Source organism: Tilletiaria anomala, assembly GCF_000711695.1.
Source record: "Tilletiaria anomala UBC 951 chromosome Unknown K437scaffold_11, whole genome shotgun sequence".
Taxonomy (NCBI): domain Eukaryota; kingdom Fungi; phylum Basidiomycota; class Exobasidiomycetes; order Georgefischeriales; family Tilletiariaceae; genus Tilletiaria; species Tilletiaria anomala.
In genome coordinates, this window is record NW_013547011.1 from 250,420 (window position 1) to 260,292 (window position 9,873).

Consider the following 9,873-nt stretch of genomic DNA (forward strand, 5'->3'; position numbering starts at 1 on the left):
CATGCCTGTGTCTGGAGATGAAGACCCGATGGCCAGGGCAGAGGTGTGAGGTGCTGAGTGATACGCGGAGTGCGTGCCGTGGGCCTATGGGCGTCGCGCGTGTGTCCAAGCACATACTCATGGGCAGACGCGTCGGGGCTCGGATTTCGGATTTCGGAATGTCAGGTCGCAGTTTTGCGGTCAGCCGTCATGTCATGTGACGAGAGGAGTGGCCTTTGCAATGTCTGAGACGCGACGCGCTTTTGAGGTCCACTACTCAACGCCCAACGGCGGCCAGTTTCCCCGCGGAGATAGCCGGTGGTCGGGTCCCTGGCACACCGCCTTCTATATGCGCCACCAACCCACAGGCCACACCGGCCTGATGGCAGCCAAATCAGACTTGTCTCGGGTTGCAAGTAAATTCTATTTCCACCATTTCGTTGCTCGAAACACTGATCTCGAAGCATCCGTTATTCAACACTATCAACGGCTCGGACTAGCTTCCTCCTTCCCCCTTGTCATTAACAAACAGATCCGTCGTGGGTTTTCCATTCACTGTACGTGCTCAGACCTGTGTCCATTTCCGGCGAAGTCCCAAGCTGCTCAACGAGGACCTCGAGACGGACCAGGCCGACTGTCGCAAAAACTCGAAGTTCAGTTCCTCGCTGCTCGCCCTTGCAAATTGACTTTCCATGCTCCGCTCACTCTGCACATCACCAGCGTGACGAGTGTTCTGGGAACCCCCGCATACCATAACCCTCACCGGCAGTCGACATTACACACCTCCCCGTCCCGAACCCCTAAGGATAGCAAGACCTGTCCGGTGAACTGCCACAAAAGGCATCTCTATTTTCCCGGACCTGCTTTCCTTCAGCCCGGCTTATCGTCATCTAGAGTCTGGGCAGATACCGATGGATACATAGCCGCATATCCGCCCGTTGCTTGGTGAGCTCATTCTTCTTTCCTCTGCCCGTCACCCTTTGTTTGCAAATGTCTTTTCTGTGCGCGAGACGGCCTTGTCCTACGAGAGCCCGACCTCTGTATGAGTTGTAGATGTGACTTATTCAAGTCTCCCTGCATCATCCTGGTGATGCACACGACCTTTCGTGTCCGCCATCGGGAACTCATCCTAACGGATGTTCGAGCTTCACGGTCGGTTCATCTCATATGACCGGGCTCGTGAAGTGATAAGAAATTCGCTCCTCATACGCTCACGATCAAGAGGCTGACATCTTTCCGTCAGCCTGCTATTCGCTTCAGCTCCACCCCTGTCACCTGCTCTGCCCCTTTGTGCAAGATACCGTCGTGATACACATGCTTTAGACCAACTGCAAGATACCTCCCCATCCGCGAGGTCAAGATGGTCCAATCGAGCTGGCAGGACCGGCACCAGCAGATCGACACGATCCTCGACGAAGCGGCTGTCAAGCAGGCATTGTGTGCTTTTTGTGTCGCACGAAAGACTGTCACCGATCAATCATCAACGATTCAGCACGACGAGGGCCACGCAGAGAACAACGAGCTGACGCCCACAGAGGCGACCAGCAGCACCTTTCTGGGGAAGCGTAATCGCGCAATAGACTTGGCCGTTGCGCTTGTGTGGTCCTCACAACACATCAAACCACACCGTGACGCCAACCTTTGCCGGCGGAATGCTATGCCACTGCTGAAGCGTCTTCCGAGGACGATGATCAACGAGAATGACTTTTCCCCGCTCAACAATCTGCAACGGGGTGGTACTGGTATGGTTGATGTCGTACGATGCAAGAATGACCGCCGTTTGTACGTCCTCAAGAGCATCCTCAAGGGTGCAGCCAGGCGGGAACCATATCGAATGGTCCCCATGACAGAGAAGATGCTCCTGCTGAAAGCGACGACCGAAGCGCAGGGGCAGGATTCAGAGGAGCCACTGGTGGGGCACGAAAAGCATTGCTATACTCCGCGCTTGCTCGCTGCGTTCCAATCTTCGGGCAGCTTGCACCTTGTGCTCGAATACTTCCCCGCTGGTGATCTCGAAGCGCTACTCGAAGCTGCTGGTCAGGCAGATGCGAGTTACCCTGGCAAAAGCAAGAAGGGAGGGTTGCTGCTCGAAAGCTGGGTCAAGGGCTATGCGATAGATGTCGTCGCTGCTGTCGCATGGCTGCACGAACAAGGCTTTGCACATCGGTGAGTCCAGATAATATGGGATGTTCGACTCGCACAAGGCGGATACTGATCGGTTTCGATGTGTCCTCGACAGAGACATCAAGCCATCCAATTTCCTGCTCCATCGCAGCGGACATCTCAAGCTGTGTGACTTTGGTACAGCAGCGCCATTTTCGCAATTCGACTCGGCGATGTGCCCGCCGCTGCCGTCCTCTGCAGCTTCGGGCGTATCCGCAGGATCGTCGGCCGCTGAGTCCTCCTCCTCCCCTGCAAAGACGCGTCGCGTACATCAATTCTACTGTCAAAAGCCGGCCGGGACGTGCGACTATATTGCCCCTGAAATCCTTCTGTATGAGGAGGCCAAGCTTGCACGCGCAGCCATCTTGCGTCGTTTCTCATCCTCTTCCTGCAGCACTACGAGCGCAATAAGTAGCTGCCCTGCCTCGCCTGACCAGAGCGGGTACTCAAGCGTTTCCTCTGCGTCGGCAGCAGACACGACGACGACAAGTACCAGCTACAGTGACAGTCGCCACGATGTGAGCAGCATGAGCAAGTCAGCCGCTCATGTGCAGCTTGAACAAGAGGCTCCTGGGGCGTACGGTCCAGAGGTCGACTGGTGGAGCGTGGGGGTTATGCTCTACGAGATGACCTATGGAAAGCTGCCTTTTTGGGCTGTCAGCCCAGAGGAAGCTTGGTACAAGATCCGGAACCATGAGACCTACTTCCAGCTCAACTCGTCGGTGACAGTCTCGTCTCAGCTCAAAAGCCTTCTTCGAAAGCTGCTCAGTAAAGCTGAAAATCGTCTGGGCAAGCACGGATCGCACGAGATCAAGGCGCACGCTCTCTTTGGAGATGTCGACTGGGATCACCATTGGGACATTGAGCCTCCGTTCATTCCGAGTGTCGGAGGCAAGCAAGGAAATACGGCTGGCATGACTGCAAGTCCAGTGGCGGGCGTCCGCGACTTGCTCGACTTCGAGGAGCCTTCCGTCCTGCATAGCCCAATGAACACTGCAGGTGACTCCACTTCCATGTTCTCCAGCTTTGACCAGAGCAGCGGCCTATCCGGCTTCCTTAACGCGAATCAGCACGTACCCCTGTTCATGGATTCATTTGACCAGGCCGAGGCAGCAGTGGCCGCGACCAGGCAACAGCACGCTCCGCCTGAGAGGACGTCCATGCTTGGCGAGCTCATTGGAGCGGATGATTGGGAAGATGTCGACTGTGACTGGGTTGGCTTTTCGCATCGTCCGAGGCCGACAGCGTTCAGTAGCTCGACAGGTAAAGGGCTGCGCACCACCTCGGCGCCAAGCGTTGTCACCACCGCTGCATCACACGTCCCTCTCATCCCTGAGAGAAAGGAAGCAGAGCTGGCCGAGGCAGCTGGACAGGTCGCTAATGAACAACTTCGCCAACACGGCATGCTGGACTCGCCTGCTGGTCCAATGCCTGCTCAACCCTTCGTCTCCACACCTTACGTCCCAAGGATCTCCGAAATGGCAGCACGAACAGAGCTTGCGCTCCTGGCTGATGCAAGTCCACAAGGGCATACAGTCGAAGCCTTGTCTCGTATGCGGGTCAGCAGCTCTCCCAACCTCGTCACACCCGCCCGCAAGATCTCGCTTTCGAACTTTTCCAGCGTGATCAACGGCGTGGGAGAAGGCGCCAAGGCGCCTCAGTCCGCCGTACCAGCTTCGCCCTATCCGTTCCCGGTTGCATCATCTGTGCGCAAGCCGTTCATGCAGCAGCCTCATCGCTCCGGGTGGTCGGCTACGGCAGCGCTGCGGCGCAACGATCTCGACCGTGCGCGTTCTGCTACGCCTGGCGGTCACAGCATGGGCTCGGATACGCGCTGCTCAGGCGGATCCACCGCCAAGCGTGAGGTGTCGGAGAGCCAGGCATTCTACGTCATGATGAGCGCTGTCGCCAAGAGCGCAAAGAAGGCGCAGCAAGGCAAGATGTGGCGACCGAAGACGCAGGCGCCAGGGGCGCATGATGAGGAGGAAGACGAAGAGGATTTCAGCACACCGGAAAAGTTCAGGCACAAGTCACCTTTCTTCGTCGTCGGTCCGCGCCCTGCGCCTCGCGTGGAGCAGCCGCAACAGTCTCCAAGGACAGGGTTTTCGGTTCCACACGATCACGCCAAGGTACCAACTTCGTCGGGAGGTCCTGATTCTCTCGCTCAGAAAGACTGGCCTTCTGCAGTGCAACGAGTCGGCGGAATACCCAAGAGTGATTCGAACTCGTCCATTGCATCGACGCAGTCAAATTACGGCGGCAACTTCGTCACACGACTCAACGATCCGATGTGGAGCGCTCCTGGCATCGAGCTGACGTCTATCCAGAACGTACAAGAGAATCCACAGACTGCAGCGAACAACGCGGCGCTGTTTGAGGACGGCGACGATGATGAGGACTTCGATGGGGCACTGCTACATGATCTCGCCGGCGGCGGCGACGACGCTGGTGAGCTACGGCACGCAAAAAGCAGGAGGCAGATGCGTCTCAAAGCGCTGCAGCGAGACACGCCCAGTCGTACTTCGACCCTCAAAAGCCCAGCGCTGCTGGACCTCTCGTTGACTGCTTTGCACGGCAGCGCGAGCGCCAGCATGTCTGAGGACACACCCGCCTCGCGTGGTGGTGATGTTCCTTCCACGGCCGGACACATTGACGCCGAGGCAGGAGCGCGGCGAGCGAGTACACACGAGGATGCCTTGGCACTTCTTTCGTCTAGTCCGACAGCTGCCGTACGTCGACGGGAGAGCAGCCAGGGAAGCATGTGCAGCGGTGGTGGAGGCGCAGAAGCAGGCACGGGTGCAGGCTCAGGGTTGGGTTCAGGCTTAAGCGCAGGCGCCGGAGGCAGCCTTAACAGGAGCACGTCACCCGCGTACATCTCGCTGCTGGAATCGTATCGACGAGGAGCAAGCGATGGCTTGGGCGTCGGCATCACCTTGAACCCCGCCAGGGGCGGTGACGAGAATCGGTTCGCGCGCCGTGCGAGCGTCGGCGATTTTTCCTTGCTCATGCGACAGCGCAGCTTCTCATTGGCTTCCAACTCGGGTGCAAGCGCCCATGATGAGCCTGCCGTAACTGGAGGCGCCGGTGAGAGGCTGGGTGTGCTCCCAACTTTGGCGCCATCCGGATCTGCACGCCTGCACGAGTCTTCTCGTCCCATGCACCGCAAGAACAGCGAAGAAGTCCTGTCAGATTTCCGCAAGGGCACGCACCGCCCGCCTCGCAAGGCGTTCGGAAAGGCAGTAAGCATGCCGCCGCCTGCACGGTCTACGACCATGGGCATGGTGATAGGCTTTGTGACTGCTGCCGACACGACTTTTGACGTCATTCGAGAAGACACCAGTCAGGCATTCGTCAGCCTGGACAGCCGTCTGGACGGCGACGTCAGCACTGATGGTGATGCGTTTGGATCGTGCGCACAAGTGCCGCCTGCATCGCCGCTGCTGCAGAGACGCTCTGTGCGGATGCGCTCCTCGATATCCAAAGGCTCAGCGAGCACGGCATCAGGAGGCCTGAAAAGCAAAGCGAGCGGCAGCAGCACAACCGCAGCAGCAACTCCAGTTGCGGCCACGACGACGACCAAGTGGAGACAGGATCACAGCAGCCATGCCGGCTTGACGCTCTTCCAAGATGCGCCTCGCTCACCGTCGAAGCAGCCGACTAGGGCGCGATGCGATGCGTCTACTCCTGGGTCAGGCAGTGCATCGGACGGGACGAGCTCGCCGATGACGCGGCTGCTGAGGCGACGCAGCAAGGAGCATGCGTTGTTCCATACGCACGTGCTTGGCGGAATTGAGAATCGGCTGCAGAGTGTGCAAATGAGCCTGCAGGCGCTAGGCGAGTTCGGCGCTGCTCCTGTTGTTGGGGAGAGTAAGGAGTCGAGCAGGGCGCAGGCGAAGCCAGCGGGGACGAACGTAGTTGCTTCCCCGCCGAGAAGAAAGAAGCTGCTGCCGGAGGAGCGAGCAAAGGAGGAGATGCCTACGGCAGCAACGGGGGTTACTCCTCGACGGAAACTGCGATGACCTGGCGGACGAAGAGGAGCAGCTTTTCCATGCTTGCACCCCCCCCTCCCAAACCCCTTGGGGGGTCTGTTACACCACCATACATGGTAACTATTGTACACGTAACCCTATTCGGCATTCATCACACAGCATACACAACGACGATGGATTGGTTGACGCTTCCTTACACGCAAGCTTTGTACATTAACATCCCATGCACTGCTGCAAAGCACATCCGGGCCATTGGATCTGACTGACTGGTGTGATTGAGACTCTCTACTTGGCGGGTCGGCCCTCTTGCTTTGCACTGCTCCTCGCTCGGAGGTTTCGGAAGCGCTTCCGGGATATATATGTGTTGTGTATGTGGTCGTGTGCCGCGGGCTAACTCTCGGGGAAGTAGACCGATAGTATGCTGCTCCGCAACAATTTCTCGGCCAGAACGCTTGGCGCGCTGAAGATGGCGTCGTCTACAGTATAAAGACTGGTGACAATGGTGCAGCACCATCCATCATACTCTCTCAACGACACTCCATCCCCGACAGGGTCGCGAAGCAGAAGAGAGTTGGATGTGTTGAACGTCACCCTTTCAGATGGAGGAGGCATTCATCTCGCATGCAACATGGCCAACACGTCCTCGCTGCCTGCGACGGTTGTGGAACAGACGCAAGAGCTCCCGAGCAGCGCTAGCAACACCACCGCCACTACCACCACTACCGCCGCCGCGGAACAGCGGACGCCAGTCGATCAGATGACTGCGCCCAGCGAGTGCAAGACCGCCATCGTCACGCATGGCGACGAGGCTGTTCACCAGGACCAACAAGATGCAAGGCAAGAACAGTCGGAGGAGCAGCGGCCGGAGAGAGGGCAAGCGTCAAGCAGCCGGGGCCACGGCCACGAAAAGAACGACATCGTACGCGCTCGTTCCCCACCCTCCTCGACGGCCTCTGCATCGCTCACCGCACCTTCGCCAAAAGACCCCTACATGATAACGTTCAAGCTCGGGGACAAGCGCGACCCAAGGCAGTGGCCCGCTTACAAAAAGTGGCGCATTCTCCTCGTCACTCTAATGCTGCAGCTGTGGGCCAATGCGAGTGAGTCAGGGCGAGCGCAGGACTCCGGGCCTCATTATTCAAGTCAGCACTCACTGAAACTGCGCATGCATCGTTCTACCCGCCTGCAGTCTCGGCCATGTACGAGCCGGGCGTGGAGGGAGTCGCGCACGAGTTTGGCGTCTCCGAGACGGTCGCACGCCTTCCGCAAGCCGTCTTCCTGTACGGCTTTGCCGCCGGCCCAGTCTTTGCGGCGCCGCTGTCGGAGGACTACGGGCGCCTGCCCGTGCACGTCGCAAGTGTCGGGATGATGGGCCTGATGCAGATCCCGTGCGCGCTGGCGCCGAACATGGCTGCGCTGATCGTGTCGCGCTTCTTTGCGGGCGCGTTTGCCGCGGCAACGTTCAACTCGGTCGGGATGGTGTCGGACATGTGGACACCCGACGAGCAGGGCTGGGGCGTCAATGCGTTTGCGCTCTTTGCTGAGCTCGGCGCGACGACAGCCGCAACGTGGTCAGGGTACCTGTACCTCGCCCTCGGCTGGCGCTGGATCTTTGGCGTCTGCGGCCTCGGAACGGCGCTGCTACTCGCACTGTTCGTGCTGACAGTGCCCGAGACGCGCGCGGGTGTGCTGCTCGAACGCCGCGCGAGGCGCCTGCGACTGCGCACCGGCGACGCGCGCTGGTACAGCGCGCACGAGCGCGTGCGCTCGTCGCGCACGCCAGCGTCCTGGGCGCGCGAGGTGCTCATCCGCCCGCTGTTCATGCTCTTCACCGAGCCGATCGTCTGGTCGTTTGCGTTGTTCGACGGGTACAACTACGCCATCATCTACCTCGCCCTCGAGGCTATCCCGCTCGTCTACGCCGAGCACGGCTTCAGCATCGGGCAGCAGGGACTTCCGTTCATCGCCCTCTCTCTCGGCTTCCTTCTCGCCTTTGTCGCCTTCCCCATCCAGCAGGCGCTCTATCGCCGCGCGGGGCGCAAGAACCCCACAGGTGAAGCACCACCCGAGGCCCACCTCCTTTGGGGCCTCTTCGCTTCTGCCTTCTTCCCCGCCAGCTTGTTGTGAGTGCTCTGTGCCCACCGCGTACACTCTTCGACTTCCGGCTGCATCTGACGTTCCGCCTCCTTTTGTCCCATCCCCATCACAGCTGGTTCGCATGGACGTCGCAGGCTTCGGTGCATTGGATCGTCAGCATGCTAGCGCTTGTCGTATTTGCCACCACGTCGCACATCATCTTCTTGATCGGTGAGCCTTCTCCTCAATTGCCGTCTGGTTCGTTTCCACGCGCACTCGCTCGGTGAACCTGATCCCCGCACGCCACGCCTCGCTCTGCTACAGTCTCCGAGTTCACGGTCAAGTCATACTCACTGTACAGCAGCAGCGCGGTCGCTGCGCAGTCGTTCGTACGCGAGATTCTCTCGGGGAGTGTCACGCTCTTCTCGACGCCCATGTACCGCGGCTTGGGCTACCGCTGGGTGCGTGCCACTTCCCCTTTCTCACCGCTGCTACGACGCCGCACGGTGTTGCCGTGGTATCGTGCTGAAGCCGACACGTGTGCCTCCCCCCCTCCCCACCTGCTATAGGCGTCGACGCTGCTGGCGTTCGTCGCACTGCCGCTCGCGGCTGTGCCGTGGATCTTGCACTTGCACGGCCCGCGCATCCGTGCGCGCTCAGCGTTCGCAGGTGAGATTGCGCTCGCTGAGGCCGAGGCGAAGCGCGAGCGCATCGAGCAGGCCGCTACACAGCGGCTGGAGCCGAAGGCTGAGGCTCAGTCTCAACCAGCGAGAAGCAGCGTACAACATGAGCGCATCCCTGGCGCATAAAGTCATTGACCACGCTGCGCCCTAGAAAGCATAGATTTAGTAAGTTTATATAGAGTAGAGCATGCCCAACAGCTTGCTGGCAGACCTGGCCTGCCGCTTGCCCTTCTGCACGCATTCGGACAGCACGCAGAAAACATTTTAAAAGGCCTCCGTCGTGCACACATAGCATAGAAGCGCCACAGGTATACGTTTTTGATTGTAGAGTAGACAGCACCGGCCGGCTGCATATCGAGAGACCATCGAGATGTATGGATCTATGGATGGATACGTGTATTCTGCTTGCTCCTCATTCGATTGGCATGGAAGTGAATGACTTGTCTGCTTGGGAATCGTGGTCTGCAACTGCACATGCGGTTCCTTCGACACGATTCCATGCTCGCCAATTTTTTTTTACATTTAAGTCTGCGCTACATAGCATGTGACTGCTGCTGGTCCCTCTCCTCGCTCCCGCATCTCGCTACATGCCGATGGCCAGGGGCCGCGCTTGTTCCGTGCGCCCGTCCCGATGCTGGGCGCTGGATGCAAGCTGAGCACGAGCACGAGCATGGGTGCGCAGCTGCCGAAGCCGATGCCATTCGGTGCTGCTCTCGGTGACTTGGTGCAGCCTAAGCGCTCGGCAATGGAAACGGCGCGCTGCATCTTGCCCTGCACGTTTGCTGAGGGGCACATACATTCAGCTGCTTGCTTGGGCTTGGCACTTCTCCACTTCAGTGTCCGACGGTGGAATACTTGGCATGGTCGAGGCGCGTGGATGGCGGACGCTGAGCCCCAGCGGCACGGCTTGCTGGGTGCCTGTTGGCGCCAATCAGTGCTTGCATGGTGCCCTTGACACGCTGGATCGGTCTCCCTGTAGCATA

General features: G+C 59.1%; 2 protein-coding genes across 2 annotated transcripts; both read left to right on the top strand.

The window, feature by feature from the left end:
* The first annotated feature begins 1,134 nt into the window (after positions 1 to 1,134).
* K437DRAFT_18383 (uncharacterized protein) lies at positions 1,135 to 6,215 on the top strand. Its single transcript, XM_013389700.1, has 2 exons — positions 1,135 to 2,145; positions 2,219 to 6,215. The coding sequence occupies exons 1-2, from the start codon at positions 1,340 to 1,342 to the stop codon at positions 6,159 to 6,161; spliced, it is 4,749 nt and encodes a 1,582-aa protein (XP_013245154.1). The 5' UTR covers positions 1,135 to 1,339; the 3' UTR covers positions 6,162 to 6,215.
* Positions 6,216 to 7,122: 907 nt separating this feature from the next.
* K437DRAFT_290019 (MFS general substrate transporter) lies at positions 7,123 to 9,016 on the top strand (the record flags this gene model as incomplete). The annotated part of the gene is made up of 5 exons (XM_013389778.1): positions 7,123 to 7,231; positions 7,321 to 8,254; positions 8,341 to 8,438; positions 8,532 to 8,668; positions 8,777 to 9,016. 5 exons carry the CDS (start codon positions 7,123 to 7,125, stop codon positions 9,014 to 9,016), a joined length of 1,518 nt encoding a protein of 505 aa, XP_013245232.1.
* Between the last annotated feature and the right edge of the window lie 857 nt (positions 9,017 to 9,873).